A 23236-nucleotide genomic window follows, 5' to 3' on the forward strand; every position below is an offset into this window, starting at 1 on the left:
ATATGGAAATCAGTATTCAGGATACTAGAAATGTGTTTGAGGACAGATTAGTTGTTTTCCCATGGTAACCGTATTATTGGTAAAGAATAAAGTTCTGGTACTGGTAGCCTAAGCCCATTTAGTCTAGTTTGAAACACATTCTTAAAAAGAGGAGAGAAGAAAGGCAGGAAAGGTGGGAAGGAAGGAGAGAAACAGAGAAGGAAGGAGAGAAAAGAAAGAAAAAGAATGAATGAAAGAAGGAAAAGAAAAAGAAGAGGAAAAAAAGAGAGAGAAAGGGAGGAAGAAAAAGGAAAGAAAAAAAAATAGTAAAGGTGGGACACATCAGTGGCTAGTTAAGCACCTGCCTTCAGCTCAGGTAATGATGTCTGGATCCTAGGATCAAGCCCCAAGTTGGGATTCCTGCTCAACAGGGAGTCTGCTTCTCCCTGTGCTCCTCCCACTGCTCCTGCTCTCTGCCCCTCCTGACTGCTTTTCTCTCTCTCATGTAAATAAATACAATCTTTAAAAAAAAAATGGGAGGAAAAAAATGTTACAGGTAAGGAAACCTTTTGGAAAGGATTGCAAATTGTTTACTAAGGTAGTACATTCAATAAGAGAATGAAATTATAGTGAATCAATTATAATGAAAAAGAACTAATTGTAGGGAAAGTGGAACTTTGTACTTAAAGACATTTCCTCATTTAGAATAGGCACTAATACTAATCTGCTTTTCTTAATACTAATCAAAAACCTTTATATGAAAACATGAATGAGTTTATTACAGGTTTATACTTCCTTTAGAAAGTGTTTTTAAAAGGTCAATATAGTTTGATTTATGCCCTATCAACATTCACATCTAACATGCAGCTTTTCATTATCTTTATCTATTACATTTCCCCAAGTTAAAGAAACTGTTTTTCTAAAAGAGTTCGGCCTTGAAAGTACCACTCATTTTAACATGTATTTTCATTGCATTATTTCAAAATATGTTCAGTCAAATTCAGCATTTATAACTTTTTGCAGAAATTGTTTTTAAATATCCCATTAACTTTCTGTCAGAATAATACATATTACTTCATTTTAGACTTAAAGCACCAAAATAATCGCTTTCTATAGTTCAAAGAAATCATATTAACATAGATCTGGTTGTTTTTAAGAATAAATATTACTATATTATATCTAATCCTGAGTATCATTACATATAGTATTTGTCAGTCTTTGTGTCTATAGCCAATTTTATAAGTTTTTGTAGATTAAAATGAATTCTAAAAATAACATTAAAAGGAAATAGACTGAGTCAATAGGCAGAGCTCATTCTTTTTTTTTTTTTCTTTTGGAGAGCATTTTTTTTTTTTAACATATAATGTATTATTTGCTTCAGAGGTACAGGTCTCTGAATCATCAGTCTTACACAATTCACAACACTCAGCATAGCACATACCCTCCCCAATGTCCATAACCCAGCCACCTCAGCCCTCCCCCCAACACCCCCAAGCAACCCTCAGATTGTTTCCTGAGATTAAGAGTCTCTTATGGTTTATCTCCTTCCCCAGTTGCATCTTGTTTCATTTTTCCTCAGTACACCCCACGACACCCCACCCTGCCTCTCAAATTCCTCATTTCAGAGAGATCATATGATAATTGTCTTTCTCTGATTGACTTATTTTGCTTAGCATAATGCCCTCTAGTTCCATCCATGTCATTGCAAATGGCAAGATTTCATTGTTGATGGCTGCATAGTATTCCAGTGTGTGTGTGTGCTTACATCTTCTTTATCCATTCCTCTGTTGATGGACATCTAGGTTCTTTCCATAGTTTGGCTATTGTGGACTTTGCTGCTATAAATATTCGGGTGCAAGTTCCCCTTTGGATCACTACATTTGTATCTTCAGGGTAAATACCCCAGTAGTGCAATTGCTGGGTCATAGGGTAGCACTATTTTTAACTTTCTGAGGAACCTCCATGCTGTTTTCCAGGGTGGCTACACCAGTTTGCATTCCAACCAACAGTGTAGGAGAGGGTTCTCCTTTCTCTGCATCCTTGTCAATATCTATCATTTCCAGACTTGTTAATTTTAGCCATTCTGACAGGAGTGAGGTGGTGTCTCACTGTGGTTTTGATTTGTATTTCCCTGATGCCAAGTGATCTGGAGCACTTTTTAATGTACCTATTGTCCATTTGGATGTCTGTCCATCTGTTCATGTCTTCTGCACATTTCTTGATTGGATTATTTGTTCTTTGGGTGTTGAGTTTGATAGGTTGTTTATAGATTATGGATACTAGCCCTTTATCTAATATCTCATTTCCAAATATCTTCTTCCATTCTGTCAGTTGTCTTTTGGTTTTGTTGACTGTTTCCTTTGCTGTGCAAAAGCTTTTGATCTTAATGAAGTCCAGCAGTTCATTTTTATCATTGCATCCCTTGACTTTGGCTATGTTTCTAAGAAGTTGCTGTGGCTGAGGTCAAAGAGGTTGCTGTCTGTGTTTTCCTCTTGGATTTTGATGGATTCATGTCTCACATTGAGGTCTTTCATCCCTTTGGAGTCTATTTTTGTGTGTGGTGTAAGGAAATGGTCCAGTTTCATTCTTCTGCATGTGGCTGTCCAGTTTTTCCAACACCATTTGTTGAAGAGATCGTCTTTTTTTCACTGGACATTCTTTCCTGCTTTGTCAAAGATTAGTTGACTATAGAGTTGAGGTTCTATTTCTGGACTTTTTATTCTGTTCCATTGATCTATGTGTCTGTTTTTGTGCCACTACCATACTGTCTTGATTACAGCTTTGTAATGAGCCTAAAGTCTGTAATTGTGATGCTGCCCATTTTGGTTTTCTTTTTCAACATTCCTCTGACTATTCAGGGTCTTTTTTGGTTCCATTTTAGGATTATTTGTTCCATTTCTTTAAAAAAAATTGATGGTATTTTGATAGGGATTGTATTAAATGTGTAGATTGCTTTAGGTAGCATAGACATTTTCACAATATTTGTTCTTCCAATCCATGAGCCTGGAACGTTTTTCTATTTCTTTGTGCTTCCCTCAATTTCTTTCATGAGTACTTTATAGTTTACTGAGTATAGATCTTTGCCTCTTTGGTTAGGTTTATTCCTAGGTATTGTATGGTTTAGAGTGCAATTGTAAATGGGATTGACTCCTTAATTTCTCTTTTTTCTGTCTTGCTGTTGGTGTATAGAAATGCAACTGATTTCTGTGCATTGATTTCATATTCTGACACTTTACTGAATTCCTGTATGAGTTCTAGCAGTTTGGGAGTAGAATCTTTTGGGTTTCCCATATAAATTATCATATCATCTGCAAAGAGTAATAGTTTAACTTTTTCTTTGCTGATTTGGATGCCTTTAATTTCTTTTCATTGTCTGATTCCTGAGGCTAGGACTTCTAGTGCTATGTCGAATAGCAGTGGTGATAGTGCACATCCCTGCCATGTTTTCCTGACCTTAGGGGAAAGCTCTCAATTTTTTCCCATCAAGAATGATATTCACTGTGGGTTTATCATAGATGGCTTTGATGATATCGAGGTATGTACCCTCTATGCCTACACTGTGAAGAGTTTTGACTAAGAAAGTATGCTGTTCTTTGTCAAATGCTTTTTCAACATCTACTGAGAGTATCATATGGGTTTGTTCTTTCTTTTATTAATGTATTGTATCACATTGATTAATATGTGGATGTTGAACCAGCCTTGCAGCCCAGGAATAAATCCCATGTGGTCATGTGGATAATTGTTTTAATATACTGTTGGATACTTTTGGCTAGTATTTTGGTGAGAATTTTCACATCCATGTTCATCAAGGATATTACTCTGTAATTCTCCTTAATGGGGTCTTTATCTGGTTTTGGGATCAAGGTCATGCTGGCCTCATAAAATGAGTTTGGAACTTTCCCTACCATTTTTATTTTTTTGGAACAGTTTCAGGAGAATAGGAATTAATTCTTCTTTATATGTTTTGTAGAATTCCCCTGGGAAGCCGTGTGACCCTGGGTCTTCTTTGTTGGGAGATTTTTAATGACTGCTTCAATCTCCTTACCAGTTATGGGTCTGTTCAGGTTTTCTATTTCTTCCTGGTTCAGTTTTGGTAGTTTACAGGTCTCTAGAAATGCATCCATTTCTTCCAGATTGTCAAATTTGCTGGTTTATAGTTGCTCATAATATGTGCTTATAATTGTTTGTATTTCTTTAGTGTTGGTTGTGATCTCTCCTCTTTCATTCATGATTATATTGATTTGGGTCCTTTCTCTTTTCTTTTTGATAAGTCTAGCCGGGGGTTTATCAATCTTATTAATTCTTTCAATGAACCAGCTGCTTGTTTCATTTATCTGTTCTGTTTCTTTTGGTTTCTATTTCATTGATTTCAGCTCTGATCTTTATTTCTCTTCTCATGCTGGGTTTAGGCTTTCTTTCCTGCTCTTTCTCTAGCTCCTTGTGGTGTAGGGTTAGGTTGCGTATTTGAGAGTATCTTGTTTCTTGAGAAAGGCTTTTATCACTATATACTTTCTTCTCAGGACTGCCTTTGCTGGGTCCCAAATATTTTGAATACTTGTGTTTTCATTTTCAGTTGTTTCCATGATTTTTTTTTTAAATTCTCCTTTAATTTCCTGGTTGATCCATTCATTCTTTAGTAAGATGCTCCTTAGCTTCCATGTATTTGAGTTCTTTCCAACTTTCTTTTTGTGGTTAATTCTAGTTTCAAAGCATTATGGTCTGAAAATATGCAGGGAATGATCACAGTCTTTTGGTACTGGTTGAGACCTGATTTGTGACCCAGGATGTGATCTGTTCTGGAGAATGTTCCATGTGCACTAGAGAAGAATGTGTATTCTGTTCCTTTGGGATGGAATGTTCTGAATATATCGTGGTGTCCATCTGGTCCAGCGTTTCATATAAAGCCTTTATTTCCTTGTTGATCTTTGCTTGTCCATTTCAGTGGTGGTGGGTTTTAAAGTCCCCTACTGTTATTGTATTATTGTTGATGTGTTTCTTTTATTTTGTTATTAATTGTTTTATATAATTAGCTGCTATCATGTTAGGGGCATAGATATTTAAAATTGTTAGATCTTCTTGTTGGACAGACCTTTTAAGTATGATGTAGTGTCCTTCCTCATCTCTTATAGTCTTTGGCTTAAAATCTAATCTGTCTGATATAAAGATTGCCAGCCCAGCATTCTTTTGATGTCCATTAGCATGGTAAATTGTTTTCCACCTGTCACTTTGAATCTGGAGGTGTTTTTGGGTCTAAAATGAGTTTCCTGTAGACAGCATATTGATGGATCTTGTTGTTGTGTTTTTTTGTTTGTTTGTTTTGTTTTGTTTTGTTTTGTTTTATCCATTCTGATACCCTGTGTCTTTTGATTGGGGCATTTAGCCCATTTACATTCAGGGTAACTATTGAAAGATATGAATTTAGTGCCATTGTATGGCCTATAAAGTTGAGTGTTACTGTATATTGTTGCTGTTCCTTTCTGGTCTACTACTTTTAGACTCTCTCTTTGCTTAGAGGACCCCTTTCAATATTTCCTGTAGGGCTGGTTTGTTGTTTACAAATTCTTTTAGTTTTTGTTTGTACTGGAAGCTTTTTATCTCTCCTTCTATTTTCAATGACAGCCTAGCTGGATGTAGTATAATTGGCTGCATATTTTTCTCATTTAGTGCTCTGAATATATCATGCCAGTCCTTTCTGGCCTGCCAGGTCTCTGTGCATAGGTCTGCTGCCAATTTAATATTTCTACCAAAGTATGTTACAGACCTCTTGTCCTGAGCTGCTTTCAGGATTTTCTCTTTGTCACTGATACTTGTAAGTTTTACCATTAGATGACAGGGTGTGGACCTATTTTAATTAATTTTGAAGGGGGTTCTCAGTGCTTCCTGGATTTTGATGCTTTTCCCCTTTGCTATATTAGGGAAATTCTCTACTATAATGTGCTCCATTATACCTTCTGCCCCCCCCTTCTTCTTCTGGGATCCCAATTATTCTAATATTATTTCATCTTTTAGTATCATTTATCTCTCAATTTCTCCCCTGGTGGTCCAGTAGTTGTATGTTTCTCTTTTTCTTTTCTTTTTTCCTTTTTAAAGATTATTTATTTATTTGACAGAGAGAGATCACAAGTAGATGGAGAGGCAGGCAGAGAGAAAGAGAGAGGGAAGCAGGCTTCTTGCTGAGCAGAGAGCCCGATGTGGGACTCAATCCCAGGACCCTGAGATCATGACCTGAGCCGAAGGCAGTGGCTTAACCCACTGAGCCACCCAGGCGCCCCTGTTTCTCTTTTTCTAAGCTTATTTATTCTCTGTCATTTTGTCTCCTATATCATTAATTCTCTCTTCTGCCTCATTTATCCTAACAGTAAGAGCCTCCATTTTCGATTTCACCTCATTAATAGCTTTTTTTATTTCAAGTTGATTAGATTTTAGTTTTTTTTTTCTCTCCAGAAAGTGATTTTATTTCTCCAGAAAGGGATTCTCTAGTATTCCAATGCTTTTTTTGAGCCCAACTAGCCCCTTGATAATCATCATTCTGAACTCTAGATCAGACATCTTACTAATGTCTGTATTGATTAGGTCCCTAGCCATTGGTACTGTCTCTTGTTCTTTTTTTTTGAGGTGAGTGTTTCCATCTTGTCATTTTATCCACATAAGAATAGATGAATGAGAGAACAAAACACTAAAAGTGTAAGAATGACCTCAGAAAAATATACACTAGCCAATTCAGAAGAGACCCAGAATCGGGGTGGGGGGAGAATAGAACAGAGCCACATACTTGATTTTGGATGAATTTTGGTCTGTTAGAAGAAACTGCCTCCAAAAATTTTAAAGAAATCAAAACTTATATATATATATATACACAAAAATAAGGGTAAACATGATGAAGGGATGGAATAAGACTGTAAAGATGAAAGTTTAAAAAGATTCTAAAAAAGGAATTGATAAGTTAGTTGAAAAAAGGGAAAAAAAAAAGGAAAGAATGTGATCAGGCTGGAGACCAGAGCTAAGCCATGCACTAGATTTAGGTTATATTTAGTGTTATTTTGATCTGTTAGAAGAAACTGTATCCCAAGCTTGGTCATGGCCAGATGTTCTTGTTTCTCTTATGGGGGAGGGGCCTGTTGCAATGATTCTTTCGAAGATCTTTGCCTGAGGCAGAATTACACCACCCTTGCCAGGGGCCATGCTACGTAATCTACTTGGTTTTTCTCTCAGTAGCTTTTGTTCCTTGAACACTTTCTATATAGCTTTGGGGGAGGAGAATGAAAATGGCAGCCTCCCAATTTCCAGCCTGGACAAGCTGAGAGCTTGTGGCCCCACTTCTCAATGCGCCCTCAAAGAAAAGCAGTCAATCACTCCCATCTTCCTGATCTCCAGCTGCATTCTGTGCTCATCCAGTCTGTGACCGAGCATTTCTGTCTCTGGTGCACGGTCCTGTTTGTAGTCTCCAAACCCAGCAGATTCCTGCAATGAACTTCTGCACTGCTCCTCCTAGAGAAGGAAGGAGGGAATCTCCCCAGATCTCCCACTTGTGGCATCCCTCCTTAAAGAGTAGTGGTCCATTCGTGTCTTGGATCACAGTTTAAGATAATCCTGAGCTGACAGCCCACTCCTAGGTTCCATCTGTGCACCTGGCTTCCCCATTCTGACACCTGGGAGTTCTGCCACACTCAGACACCACTGGTCTTTTTGTGACCCCACAGGTCCTGAGACCACACTGTTTCCTCAAGGGCTCCACCCTCTGCTTAGCCTCTGGGGCAATGTCCCTTAGTGCAGCAGACTTCTAAAAGTTACAATTTTGTGCTCCACTGCTCTAAGGCCTGCCATGAGCTGTCCCCGCCCCCTGAGGTATATCTTCCTATATATCACCTCGGATTCACTTTTCTGCACATCCTGCCTTCCATAAAGTGGTTGCTTTTCTGTTCCTAGAATTACTGCTCTTCTTCTCTTTGATCTCCTATTGAGTTTGTAGGTGTTCAGAATGGTTTGATAACTATCTAGCTGAATTCCTGGGACTTGGTGATATTTAGGTCTCCTACTCCTTTGGCATCTTGCTCCTCCCCCCAAGAGCTCTTTATTGTTACAAGGACTGAATTTATTATGAATTTTACTTTATTTTTTAAAAATTTTATTAACAAAAAAAGAAATCTTTGTCCTTTTGCCTAGATATGAATAATGTGCCAGAAAAAGACCACAATTTAAAAATGTTATTTTTATTCTTTTGGTGTGTATTTACATTTTCAGGAATCTAAAAGTAAGTTTTACACAGGAAATATTTTTTGTAAGATAAATTTTGTGACTAAGATTGAGTCAAATAAAATGATCTGAATATATAAGCACTTTTTTATAGTGGAACTAATCCTATTTTCTTTTATTGGAATTTCCAATCCTTAGTTATAGAAATGGTTTTCAGTTAAACATTTATATGAAGGGTTATTTAAAGGTATTTTAAAATATACTTTTTCTTGTTAGGAAAATGAGATGATATAATATCTAAAAAGTTCCTAAACAAAATATTCGCTATGACTATATTATTACCAATTAGTATCATATATATCTTATGTTCTAATATTCATTCTTTTCATCTGATATAAACAGTATTCCAAATATTGATGATAACTGAACAAAAAACATTAGTTCATGCCTTCTTAGAATTTATGTTTTTATTTATATTTTACATTAGACAAAAACAATAAAATATTTTTAGATATCATAAGTACTAAGTGGAAAACAGAATATGTATATGAGTAACTCTTGTACTTTAAAAGTATCAAAAAAAAGATAATATAGAAATTGTGAGAGAGGAAAGTATACTGTAGGAAATGATCATGGTTCAGTTAGAATGTGACATTTTAACCTTGAGGGAAGAATAAACTTTGGAAAGATGGGTTTGGAGGAAGTAAGTAAAAGTATTCCAGGTGGAAAAATGTCAAAGAAGCAGGAATCAGAGACTGAGGAATAGTTCAGACTACCTGAATAATTCACTGGATAAAAGAACATTTTCAGATGGACTGGGTGACTCAGTCTGTTAAGTGTCTGACTCTTGATTTCAGCTCAGGTCATGATCTCAGGGTTGTGAGACTGAGCCCCAGGTAGGTGTAGAGCCTACTTAAGATTCTCTCCTTCCCTCTCCCTTTGCCCCTCCCCCATAAAAAAGAAAGTTTTAGTTAAAATTTACTGGATTCTTACTGTAGGTCAGATATCATATGAAGTTCTATATTAGGTACTCATTTAATCCTCACACCCTTATCAATCAGGTACCATTATTTCTGATGTTCCTTGAGATTAAACAACATTCTTATAATTACATAGTAAATACTTCTCAGAGCATAGTTGAAATCCTGGCTGGTTGTCACCAGATACCCACAATCTTAAACATTGCAGTAAATTCTCAGGTGTTGGTTTTCTACAAATGTGTTTATTCTCCTTTCCCCAAAAGGGTATTTTTTACTGGCCATAGATTTTTAGGTTGATAGTTATTTTCTTTCACTCCTAGTTATTTTCTTTCACTCCATTAGAATATTTTTTACTATGTTCTTGCTTCTACTACTGGGAAATAAGATGTTAGTCTTTGGCTGCTTGAAGGTAATGTATCTTTATTCCTCAGTTACTTTTAAAATTTACTCTTCATCTTTCATTCTCCCTCAATGTGTTTTCTTTGTACTTATTCAACATTGGTCTGGAGAGGTTCCTAAATCTGTGGTTACTCTCTTAATGTTATTTTTGGACAATATGGTTTTTGGTAATATGGTTTAAAAAATAGTATTTTACCTTTAACTTTTATTTTAAATTACTGGAATTAATTAACTTTTCAATGTTGAATGGGAAAGTGCCTTGTACAAAGAGTGTCTAAATTCAGAAAAATGCTTCTGAATTAAGTTAGCAATGGATGAATAGAAATACTTGAACTCTGGGTTATTTCTAGTTCATATTCATTTCTGCTTTCTTCAAAATATATATTTGTAATGTTTAATTATTTAAAACCCATATTTTCCTCATTTTTTAATATTTCCTTTTTGTATAGATTTTATCATATCTAGAGATCACTGCTGTTGTACCTTACACTTTAATGATAATTATACCATTAAATTGATGGTAATTTTCTACTAATTATTAAGTCATCAATACCAATAATTAGGCGCCTGGGTGGCTCAGTGGGTTAAAGCCTCTGCCTTCAGCTCAGGTCATGGTCCCAGGGTCCTGGAATCGAGGCCGGCATCGGGCTCACTGCTCAGCAGGGGACCTGCTTCCTCCTCTCTTTCTGACTGCCTCTCTGCCTACTTGCGATCTCTCTCTCTGTCAAATAAATAAATAAAATCTTTAAAAAAATTAATAAAAAAAAATAATACCAATAATTATTAGCTTTTAAGGAATGTATGGCATTAATGGAAAAGATATTTGATTGGCTTTTGACTCACTTGTCACGTTAATTTCAAATTATTACTGAGATGTCAAAATAAAAATCAGTAGTAGACTTGTGTTTTTGTCTTTACGAAGATGATTCATACATTGTAGAAAGTGAACAGGGCATCTCATTGTCCCACAGACTTATGCATGTTTTCCATCCCACTCTACCTTAAATTCCATCACTGAATTGTGTAGTTTTCTGCATTTACCTATAGAAGACACTTGCCTTGCTTACTATAGAATTGCTTCCATTTCAAATAAATATAATCATTATACCAAATTTCTTGTAAGTCTTTTATCAATGCTTACGAAAAAGGGAAGGAAAAATAATAAGCCAAATACAGTAAGTGAAAACTTTCCAAAAGTAACCGAACTCATTGAGAACATTAACAATGTAGGGGCCACAATGCATGGAAAAAATTACTGCAAAAATCCAGCAAACCATGAATAGTATTAATGAGTAACCTGGAGAATTAACACATAAGTCAAGAATAAAACCCAGAGTTGACAATGTGGTGGCTCTCATCCCTCTCTGCTTTTCAGCAGCTCACAAGCCATAGCAAACCAATTGACCCTATTAAACCAAAGCAGAATATTCAGTGGCACTGCTCATACATTTGAATTACTGTAACCTAAATGCAAATACAGGGAGCATGAATTTATTTGTTTCTCTGATTAAGATGTTGTTTGACTGTAATGCTCAAAACAAATTTGCTATTCATCTCTAGCAAAAATAGAATCCTTTTGAAATCCATTCTGGTTACTTCGGCTTTTACTTTTACTATCATATTTATTCTTTTTCATGTTTTCATCCAATATGTATTAAGCATCTGTTAGGTGCCAGACCTCCTCAAGAAGCTAGAATGTATTAAAGTACAAGAGGTTCCTTAATCTCAGAGAGCTCCTGCTCCTCATACATGTGCATCTAACTAGATAGACTTATTAACTATATTTGCAAGCAGAGAAACTGGGTTGCCATCACCTAGCACAGCTCTGTCTCAGAGAAAAGTAATGAGACCTGTGTGTGTGTTTTAAATTTTCTAACAGCCACAATAGAAAAAGTTAAAAGAAGTTAATGTTTTGTTTAACTCTTTATATTCAAATCATTACCATTATAACATGTAAGTAATAAAATTATTAGTAAAATGCTTTATATCCTTTTTTCATACTAAATCTTCAAATTCAGTTACATCTCATTTGATACTAGCCACATGTCAATGCTCTATAACCACATGTGGCTAGTGGCTACTATATGAAAGAGTGAAGATTAAGAAAACAGCTAACATTGATTTTAGTATTTTTCATTATTCTAAATCTAGAATCTTTAAATGTAAAAGACCAAATTCTATTTTTTTACAAGACCCCTGTTCTTTGAAAGTATTTCTAATATATAAATTATTGTCCCACAGTACTTTGAGATGTTTTTGTTTTCCCAATCCTGGAAAAGTATTTTAGTATTTTGAGTGTTAGTATTTTGAATATTGTTATTGGCCTACTCTATCTCTTAGAAAAACGCTATTCAAAGTTTAGCAGCTTTAGTTGACTAACAATACTGTATTGACATAGATTATTTGTAAATAATGCCACAAAACAGTCAGAAGGTTTATTTGTTGTAGTTATATATTTTTTAACTTGTGAGCTAGTTGCTGAGTTATGTATTTAGTTATTTAGTTTTATACCATCACTAACCTCATATTACTAATACACTGTTTTTATATTAAGATATTTAACAAAACCAAGAGTTTTGTGTCCAGAACATAATACATATTTATTTTTATTGAATTAAGTACTTAAGAAACTGTTCACATAGTTTTTAATCTGTGGTAAAAGTAATTTTGGGGAAGTATTAACATTCTGTAAGAATTAAAATAGACATAAATTGACAGATCAAAATAGCCAGGAATAATAACTGTATTATAGGCTTAATAGCAAGAAATAACCTAAAGGTTGTATAATTTTCATATTCCTTTAGAGCTACCAGTGTGTCTGCTTACCTGGTTGGGAAGGAAGTTTTTGCGAACAAGAATCCAATGACTGCAAAATGAATACTTGTAAGAACAATTCCACCTGTACTGACATCTACAATAGCAATCAGTGAGTAATGTATTTATTGTTTCCTTCATAAAATTACTTGGAGTATTCAGTGCTCTATGATAATTCCAGCGTTATTTTCACTTTTCATCTATTAATTAAAATAATAATCTCAAGATGAAGAGACATTTCCTGACAAGATAGTATCAACATTCATTTGAAATTTGTGTCCAAAAGTTATAAACAAGATTGAACTTGGAAGTGCAATGTCCAGATCTGACATATGTTACAAATGCATTTACTTTGGGGCACCTGGGTGGCTCAGTGGGTTAAAGTCTCTGCCTTTGGCTCAGGTCGTGATCCCAGGGTCCTGGGATCAAGCCCTGCATCAGGCTTTCTGCTCCGCAGGGAGCCTGCTTCCTCCTCTCTCTCTGCCTGCCTTTCTGCCTACTTGTGATCTCTGTCCGTCAAATAAATAAATAAAATCTTAAAAAAAATGCATTTACTTCTTCAAAACATGCCTTTGTCATCTCAGTGTTTTGGATCATTCATGTAAAATGAATACCACCATATGACTCCTTCATGTGTATGTTGAATTAAAACTTTCAGTTTATTACCTGGATTTCATGAATTTGGATTACTTTCACTGAATTATTGATCAATTTTGCATTAATTAGTCCACATTTTCCCTAATCCAATTGTATTAGTTTCTAGGTGAGAAATAAGCTCTAAATAGAAATTCTGAATAACTATTGCTAATATTCCAAAAGTTTAATAACCAAATATATATTGATAAAATAGCTTTCATTTTTAACTTGTTTGGTAAACTCGAGGTATCTCAAGTAGATGCAAAACCAGATGTACTGTGACTAGAATGATTTTCTTCTTGTCACAGAAGCAGATTAATTGAATGCAAATTTACTTAGATGATTATTTTTTCAGGGATAAATCAAAATGACTTCAGAGTGTCCTCTAAAATAACTCATACACTATCTTGTCTTGTGATTACAGTTGATGATTTCGGATCATCTCAAGCATGTAAGGGTTTTGACAAATATTTTGTCAAAGATATTCTTATTTTGGGTGACTAAAGCGGGATATAAGATACAGAATGATTCACAGTAGGCAGGTTATTTCATTTAAAGACAATTCTGAAATATCTGGCAATAGTTTAAGAGAAAAAATGAACAATTTTTAATATAGAAAACTCACAGTGCCAGTAGTTGACATTATTTTAAAATATATAAAAATGTAAAAAGCTATTTTTTGTGAATTATCAATTATTTAAAATTGACATATCACAAATTTGTATTAACTGCCTTTCCATCTATATGGTAGGAGAAACAATCAACTTCTGTTGAGCTAGGAAAGAAAAACTTCCTGTAATTGTCTATGCTTATTTTATTACTCTTAAATGATTATTAATTATAACCTATAATGTGTAATATATAATATATATATCAAAGATTCTGTTACATACTCTTTAATATTTGGCTTTTTCTATATTTCCTAAGATAATTTATGCCTTTGTATACTCACACTGTTAATCACCTCCAAACAAACACCAACAGGGACATGTCTGTGGTTAAAAAAATTGGGTTAATAACTTATTACTATAACAGAGGACACACACTATGTAAATCCATGTGGCATCTCAGTAGAAGGGGGCTGGAAAGGATTTAGAGGTTTGAGTTTGTGACATATAATTTTGGGGGGGTTAAGAAAGTGGACCTGGATAAAGAGACCTTCAGGAAGTGGAAAGAATTATCTATATTCATAACAAATCTCTTACCTAGGAGAAAGGAAGACTGGACAGAGGTAAAATCCAAATTTCTAAAGAGGCAGCAACCATTTATATCAATCATGTTAATATGATAGACATACAACCGTGATAGAATGTTTGGCTATTCTTGTGGTTTAGATAATGTTCAAGTTTTTGTCTGTATTTAGAAATGTTTATGAGGCAGGCTTGTCTTTATAACAATCAGGGTCATAGAGTTGCTTTGTCTCCTTTTGATGTTCTGTGAAATTGTCTGTTGAAATGTTCAACAGGAGAACACCAAGAGCTAGCTGCAAACCTAGCTTATAGTGCCTGAGCACTATATGTTTTCTACTTTTATTATGGTAAGAAAACTTGTTTTGTATAAGTTAAATCTTTTGAAACTTGCTGAGGCATGTATTACAACTTAACATATGTTCTTTGCATATTTGACAAGAGTGCATATTCCACTGTTATGTGGAATGTTCTGTAGGAGTCTTTTAGGTCTAGTTGGTTTATATGTCGATCAAGTCTTTTATACCCTGCATTTTCTGCCAATTTGTTCTATCCATTATAGAGTTAAAGTTTGCAATTGTTATTGTAAAATTATTTACTAATCCTTTTAGTCTGCCACATTTTGCTTCATTTACTTAAGTTAGATCTTAAGGCTCTAAGATCTAATTGTTAGATGTTACTGACAGATTTAAATATTTATAAAATGTCCTTCTTTGTTGTGAGTAACCTTTTTTTTGCGTAAAGTGTATTTTGCCTGATATTAGCATAGCTGTCTCAGCTCTTTTTTGATTATTAATGGCATAGCATTTATTTTTCTAACTTTTTATTTTTAACCTGTTTGTGCCTTTGAATGTAAAGCTTGTCTCTTATAGATAGGATATAAATTGACTGTTTTTAAAATTTCATTCTGTCTATTCTACCTTTATTGAAATGTCTACTTAATTTGCATTTAACATTAATAATGAAATAGTTTTATTAAGGTTGTTTTCTTTTATTTTAAATATGTTATATCTTTTAAGGTTTTTTATTCCTTTATTCCTCCATTATTGCCTTCTTTTGTGTTAGGTTTATCCTGTTATTACACTTTGGTTTCCTTTTTATTTTTACTATATATTTTTACTTAGTTTCTTAGTGGTTATTCCATAGATTACAGTTAACTTCTTGACTTAAAGCAATTTACGTAGTGTTAATACTGACTTAATTTCAACAGTATACAAAAACTTTGCTCCACCATTGCTTCATTCCCTCCCATCTCCTTCAGGCTATTATTAATTATAAGCCCATCAACACAATTTTATAGGATTGTTTTATGCACTTTCTTTTAAAACAGATAGGAAATGAAAAGAGAAATAAGCAAAAACACCTTTATACTGTCTTTTATATTTACCCATATGATTACCATTACCAGTGCATTTTATTTTTGTGTGTGAATTCAGATTATTGTCTAGTATCTTTTCATCTTAATCTGAAGGATTTTCTTTACTAATTCTTTTTTTTTTTAAGATTTTATTTATTTATTTAACAGAGAGAAATCACAAGTAGGCAGAGAGGCAGGCAGAGAGAGAGAGAAGGAAGCAGGCTCCCCGCTGAGCAGAAAGCCCGATGTGGGGCTTGAACCCAGGACCGGGGATCATGACCTGAGCTGAAGGCAGCGGCTTAACCCACTGAGCCACCCAGGCGCCCCGTCTTTACTAATTCTTATAAGGCAGATCTGCTGCTGATGAATTCTCTCAGTTCTGTTTTATCTGGAAATGATTTAATTTCTCCTTTAATTTAAGGGATAGCTTTAAGAAATAAAGAACTTGTGGTTGGCAGTCTTTTACTTCCAGCACTTAAGATATCTGGACTACATGTTTTCTGATAAGTCAATTGTTAATTGTACTGGGGATTCCTTGTACATAATGAATTATTTTCTCTTGATGCTACCAAAATTCTTTGTCTTTTGACAGGTTGATTATCATGTGATTGATTAGCTTTTTATGTTTTTGAGTTTATTTTATCTGGAAATCATTGAGCTTCTTGGAGGTGTAGATTAATGTTTTTTATCAAATTTAGAAAATTTTGGTGTCGCGGCCGGCGCGACAAATCGACCAGGAATGTGAGGGTAAGAGGATGGTGAAAAGAAATTAAGAGACAAAGAGATGGGGGCAGGAGGAGCAACAAGGAGGATGTCCAATAGTGCCAATTTTATTCAAGGCTGTGAGGCATTTTATAGCTAACAGAAACAATCATAAGAAAAGTGTCTATTTTTAGCTGATTACTAAAGAGTTTACAACAAGCACAGAAAATCCTTCAAGCTTTCCCATTATCTATTTCCTAGACATCAATAGCAGACCTTCTAGCGCCAGATATACTGACTTCAAGGCCACTCAAGACATAGTTTATGTAAGCACAGCACAGTCTTACAGTGGTGTAGTCTATAGACCGTGCAAGGACAGCAAGGACCAGCCAAGAATTTCTGACCCCGGCCAAATCATCTCTATCTGACTAGCGAACATGTGGGATGTCATGTAGGCGAGCGCACAACACATAGCACAGACCCTTTCTCAGTGCTACTCGACTTTATTGACCTAAGCCTTTTGTTCAGCTATTCAGCCTTTAAAGGAGGCACAAGTCAGGGCCTGGTTTGGTTCTCGTCTCAAGCCTTAACCGTGGCCTCCCACATTTTGGCATTTATTTCTTCAAATATTTTATGTCTTTTTTTTCTCTCTCTCTTCTGATTCTACAACTCTCACATGTGTATGTTAATGTTCTTATGGTGTCCCACAGGTCTCTGAGGCTCTGTTCATTTTTCTTTCTGATCCTCAGGATCAATAATCTTAATTGATTTTATCTTCAAATTTTATCTTCAAATCTTCTCCTTCTTCCACCAACTTAAATCTAGCGGTGTTGCCCCCCTAGTAATTTTTAATTTTTATTTTTTATACATTTAATTCCAGAATTTCTATTGTGCCCTTGTTTATAATTGATATTTCTTTATATTCTCAAATTGGCAAAACATCAATCTCACATTTATTTATTTATTCCTTTTTTTGAGAGAGAGAGAGAGAGTGCACGAGTGAGAGTGTGCATGCAAATTGGAGGAAGGGGCAAAGGGAGAGGGTGTGAGAGAATCCTAAGCAGGCTCCATATCCAGAGCAGAATGTGAGGAGAGGCTCAATATCAGGACCCTGAGATCATAACCTGAGCAGAAGTCAGGAGTCAGAAGCTAAACTGACTAAACCATCCAGGTGCCCTATTTAATTATTTAGATATGGCTTCTGTTTTTCTTTGAACAGATTTCTTTTAGCTGATTTAATATCTGTGTCAAGTAAGTCCAATATCAAGACTTCCTCAAGGGATACTTTCTCCTGGTTGCTTTATTTCTATATATGTGTCATACTTGTCTGTCTGTGTATGACTTATAATTTTTTATGAACACTTGACCTTTCAAATAGTATAATGTGGCAAATCTGGAAATCAGATCCTGCTTCTTCTCAGTTGTTACTGTATTTTTTGTTGTTTTTTTTTAATTCTTTCTTTCTGCTGTTGTTTGTTTAAAGATTTTTCTGAAATAGTTCTATAAATCATTTTCTTTGTCAGTTGTGACTATTCAAGTCTCAACTTGGCTAATCTAATGGTCAACTAAAGATTTAACAGAAATTTTCTATAATTTCCTCAAACTACTATGTCTACTAATAAGCCTTACTATGTGTATATGGTGAGGCATGCATTCAGTACTCAGCCAGACAGCCAGACTCTGCCTTATTCTCCAGTATCTGCTTGCACAGAGGCTCAAGGTCAGTCAGACAAAAGAGATTAACATCTTTTCCTATCTTTCTTAGACCTGTGTGGACTTTCATGTTGTCTTGTGTTCTAATTTCCCAATAATATGTCCAGCTTTTCAAAGACATCTATGAACATCTCATTCAGCACTTTTTATTTAAAGTATATTGGTCAGCCTCTTCTCAGCCTTGTCTGTAATCGTCACCTCAAGCAGCAACAATATTAGGCAACTACTACTCACTGTTATTAATAAATACTCCTTATATTAGGCTTTCTGAAAAGAGTAAGCTTTGTGTCAGGTCGAATAAAGTCTATACCTGAAAAAGAACTTTTCATACAGTTACTAGACCAATGAAATAATGACATTCCTGGGAAAGCCCTTTTGGAATTGAGTTCCAAACCTGTCCTGCTCTTCAGTGGATGTTAGGCTGTTGGTTTCACAGTTGCCATAATTGCAGTGCCATTGGTTTTCAAGTCTGTTCCAGAGCTGGAGAAAAGGGATGGGAATACTGCAAACAACCACTACAGAGGTGACTATGCTTATGAGAGTCAACCATTTTTCTTGAATAAACACTTCTCAGACTTTTGCAAGCCTTTAGTTTATTTATAGAGTTCTGGGAAAGTTGATTTGACCATGTTGCCAGTGTTCTTGTTTCTTTTAAGGAGGAGTGGATTTTCAAAGTCTTTCTTCTGCCATTATTGAAGTGATTATACCAAATTATGTTTTATATTATTTATATGGAAGAGAGAGAGGATAGAGACAGGGAAAGAGAAAGCATGAATTTTAGGGTCAGAGTATCTGGATATAGGATATCAACTTTGGTTCTGTCCTTAAAGATTAGTGTGAATTGGGTTAAGGAATTTTATTTGTATCCTTAAGCTTTCAGGGTTTTGTTTTGTTTTGTTTTAATCCAGAAAGTATGAATAATAATAGCTATACCTCACAGAGTTATGATGATAATTAAATAAAATTCTGTACACAAAGTATTTCACTTATTTCTTGATGTGTATTAAACTCTAAGTATCACTAGTTTTTATTATTCCCAACATTTATCATGTTTTCAAAAATATATGTATGAATAAGACTAGAGCAGCATTTTATTAATGATGAATCTGTGGGATCATATTGATATTAATTCATTTCCTTTTATATATTTGTGTATATAGTAAATGGAGACCACTAAAAAAAATTACATTGTTCTTTGTAATTAAGAAAGAGTTTAGTTAAAGTTTAGAGTTCTTGAAGGTTTCTCACAGATTTTCCATAAACAAAAATTTCAGGACTCACAATAAAAAATACAAAGACTCTCTTACTTCATTTTGTGAAGAGTCATTCCCAAGGATACATCAGAAATTTCAGTGAAGATTCTTAAATTTCATGCTTTTGCAGAAATTCACATTGCACACCATAATGAGTGCTTAACATAGCATACATTTTAATAGAGCAAATGAAAATTGTATTTCATTGACTATATGCTTGTATTCCCTGAGAACAAAAAGAGTTAGGAAAATGAATATTTGCAGAAATATCAAATCTCTTTAAGTGATCTGTGTGTTCTGAGTTACTGAACTTACCTGTATGTGCTCATCTCTAAACAACTGGAGTTAACGTAGTTTAGTGTTTACACAGTTTCAAGACATTAAAAAGCAAAATGGGCTAGGGATGTAATTTAAATGCTGACTGCAACCTGCCTTCTGCTATTCCTGGCATGGCTTAGAATTTAACTGCCTTCTTTATTTCTGATTTTTCTTCCCCCAAAGCAGAGTCAACAGCTTTAGCTACAGATGGGGCTCTGTATGGCAGTTATTAGACCCAGATGCCACACTCTGGAGCATGTTTTGCCAACAGCATCTGGCTTCTTTGCTGTCTGTGTAATTGGCATCCGTGTTGGTGCTTTGGCATGCTTTTCTTACGGACACTACAAAGTAGACTTTCAGACAACATGAAGGTTCATTCCCAGTTGCCCATATGATTTTTTTTTTCATCCTCTCAGTTGATAATTTATGTAAATGCATCCTAGATGCCTTAAATTATGAAACACTATATATTAGAACTTTTTAAGCTTCTTATAAGGATATATTTAAAATTTTTTATAGATGTAACTGAAAAAAAGTTTGCAATTTAATAAGTAGAAGTAAAAATCTATGTTGATCAACATATTTTTAATATATTGAGTGAAAATATAAAATTACTTTTTTTTACTAGAGATTTTTTTTTCTTTTCAAAAATTATGTTTTTGTTTTGCTTAGTTTATGTATAGGAGCCCAAACTGCTAATATAAAAGTAAAATAAGTACAATATAAAAGTTAAGATCATAACAGAGTTTTAATCCAGGCAATGGCAATACAATATCCATCTTTAGCAGATGGAAGATTTTTCCTTTATGAAAACCAGAATTTTGAACAAAATATGTGTTGGTATGTAGATCTTTCACCTTCTTTTTAGATAGTTAAACCATAATTTATTTTATGAATATAACATAGTGACCACTTAGGCAATTTTTAATCTTTTCCAGTATAAACCATTATTTGGGGAAATTAGTTATGTGTGCCTCTTTGCATGTATATATTATTTGTATATTTGGACAATAAATTCCTAGAATTGAAAATGCCAAATCAAAGTGTTTCAACCTTCAAGATTTAGATAGATTTTATCAAATTATTTTTGTGGACAGATTTAGTATTACATATACACAAGCAATTGATGAGACTATATGTACCAGACACTTCTAGTTTGTATCATTTTGTACTAGAATAAAATCTCCCTGAGGCTTTGTAGATGCCCATTTTACATATGAGAGAACCAAGACTTGGATATTTTCAGTAACTTAAGCAAAATCACAGTGTTACAAAGTGGCAAACCTAAATATCAGACCGAGGTGTGTGTGACTCCAATTTCATGGTTACAGATGACTCTGAACTGGTCTTTTGCCTTTAATATGAAATCATACGTATATTGTCACTGTCTACCCCCTCAATACCCAAGGGATAACAGCCATCATAGTGGTTCCAGTGAATTTATGAAAGCCTAAATAGTTATCCTTCTCTCAAGGGAAAAGTCTGAACCTGACATAGTTCCAATTTCATCCAAAAAAAAAAAAAAAACCACCCTCAAGGAGTAAGTATACTTTCTTTGACAGGTGAATACATCCTATGACCAATTATAATTTTACAAATAGGCTTTAGAATTCACTGATTAAGTAAAATTGCTTTTTGATAACAATGGTACAAAGGACGGATAGGAAAAATCACTGTACTTTCAGTAAGGCTCTTTTGTTACATAAGGCATGGTATTATGTTATTTGAAGATAGTGATGAAGTAAAATCATATTCAAAAACCATTTTTTGAATGAATGAATGAACTCTCTTACTTCATTGAAAGCCAGGTTGAAAAGTAGGAGGAAAGAGACAGTTTTATCTGGCACCGTGTTGTTTTCCAGAATAAATCAAGTTCCTGGTTGTTTCCTAGCTTCAAGAAGTTCCCCCTACACACTGTGTATTAGTTTGCTTGCGAATATTGAGTGTTCCTTAGCTTCTGTTGTATCATTGCATTCTCTGCCTTCATCTCATGGCATTCTTCCTGTGTGCATGTCTCTGTTCATTTCCCCTTTTTGATAAAACATCAGTTATACTGGACTAAGGCCCACCCTAAAGAGCTCACTTTAATCTGATTACCTTTATAAAGACCTAATTTACAAAGGGGGTCACACTTTGAGGTACTGGGTGTTAGTACTTCAAGATCTTCAGGGGGACACAATTCAAATCATAATGCCCTAATGTATTCCAGGTACAGATATTAAAACATTTTATATAAGTGTAGCAGTCCAGAATTTTATAATTTAGCATAGTTATACATAAAATCTCTTGAATTTTATTCACAGAGCTGTGTAAGAACATATTTAAAGATTATTGTTATTATTTAAAATAATAATTAGAAAAAATACTTGCATGAGATTATCTCATTATTTCATGTAAAACCCTTATAAAAGTCTAGATGAAAAGTGTTATTGTCTTAGAATGGGTTTGTTTGCTTGTCTACAACATTTGTTGTTATTTTATTTAATGTTGACTTGTTTTATGCAAAGCCCTAGAAATTTGAAAATTGAAGAAAAATAAAGAGTAATAACAAAATAATCCAAATACACAGAAATAGTTCATTGGAAATGAATTAAAACTACCAGTCATTGTCTCAGATGTGATATTACATGTGAGAGCAATGATTATGGCAGGCACAAAATATAAAATCCGGAATTAAGGGTTTTGCTAATGAAATTATTTTTTATTGAACTGCAGAAAAAAGGGAAATAATGTAAATGTTAATCTTTTTTATTGCAAATTCTGTATTTTCTTTTTTCTAAAAAGGTCCTTAATCAGAATTCAAGTTGTATCCTTAAAAATAATAATAATACAGCATAATCAAGTATACAAGTTCCCTGCATTTTTCTCATTTTTCTAAGTAGCTTATCTTCCCTTACTGTTTCCTTTTTTTTCTAGGGAATAGACAGGGCGATCTTTTAAGAAAAACAGCCTCCAGGCACCTAGGTGGCTCAGTAGGTTAAGCAACTGACTTCAGCTCAGGTCATGAACTTAGGGTCCTGGGATCAAACCCTGTGTTGGGCTCCCCACTCAGTGGGGAGTCTGCTTGTACCTCTCCCTCTACTCCTCCCACAACTTGTGATCTCTCTGTCACTCTCAAATGAATAAATAAATAAAATCTTAAAAAGGGAGAGAAACAGCCTCTACATAAGGTACTCAATTGTTTTAAGTTTTAAATTTTTTTTAGATTGATTTATTTATTTGACAGAGAGAGAGAAAGCAGGGGGAGGGTCAGAGGGAGAAGAAGAGATTCCCAAGCAGACTCTCTGCTGAGCATGGACCCTGTCCAGGCTCAATCTTGGGACCCCGATATCATGACCTGAGCCAAAATCAAGAGTTTGATGCTTAACCGATTGAGCTACCCAAGTGCCCCCTTAAAAAAAAATTAAAAAAAAAAGAATATAGTTTACATATAATAAAATATAAAGATCTTGGGGTGCCTCAGTGTCTCAATCATTAAGTGTCTGCCTTTGGCTCAGGTCATGATCCCAGAGTCCCAGGATTGAGCCCTGTATCCGGCTCCCTGCTTGTCGGAAAGCCTGCTTCTCCCTCCCCACTCTCCCTGCTTGTGTTCCCTCTCTCACTGTCTCTCTGTCAAATAAATAAATAAATGTTTAAAAAATATATAAAGATCTTGTATACACAATTAAAAGAGTTTTGGCAATTGAATTTACCCATGTAAATACC

General features: G+C 34.5%; 1 protein-coding gene across 1 annotated transcript in view; it reads left to right on the top strand.

Moving 5' to 3' along the window:
- Positions 1-23236, top strand: part of EYS (eyes shut homolog) — a 1828849-nt gene that overhangs the window by 622349 nt on the left and 1183264 nt on the right. Inside the window, 1 exon segment of the mRNA XM_047734324.1 lies at positions 12356-12477. Coding sequence (XP_047590280.1) covers positions 12356-12477 — 122 coding nt within the window.

The sequence above is a fragment of the Lutra lutra genome, chromosome 6 (genome assembly GCF_902655055.1).
Source record: "Lutra lutra chromosome 6, mLutLut1.2, whole genome shotgun sequence".
NCBI lineage: Eukaryota > Metazoa > Chordata > Mammalia > Carnivora > Mustelidae > Lutra > Lutra lutra.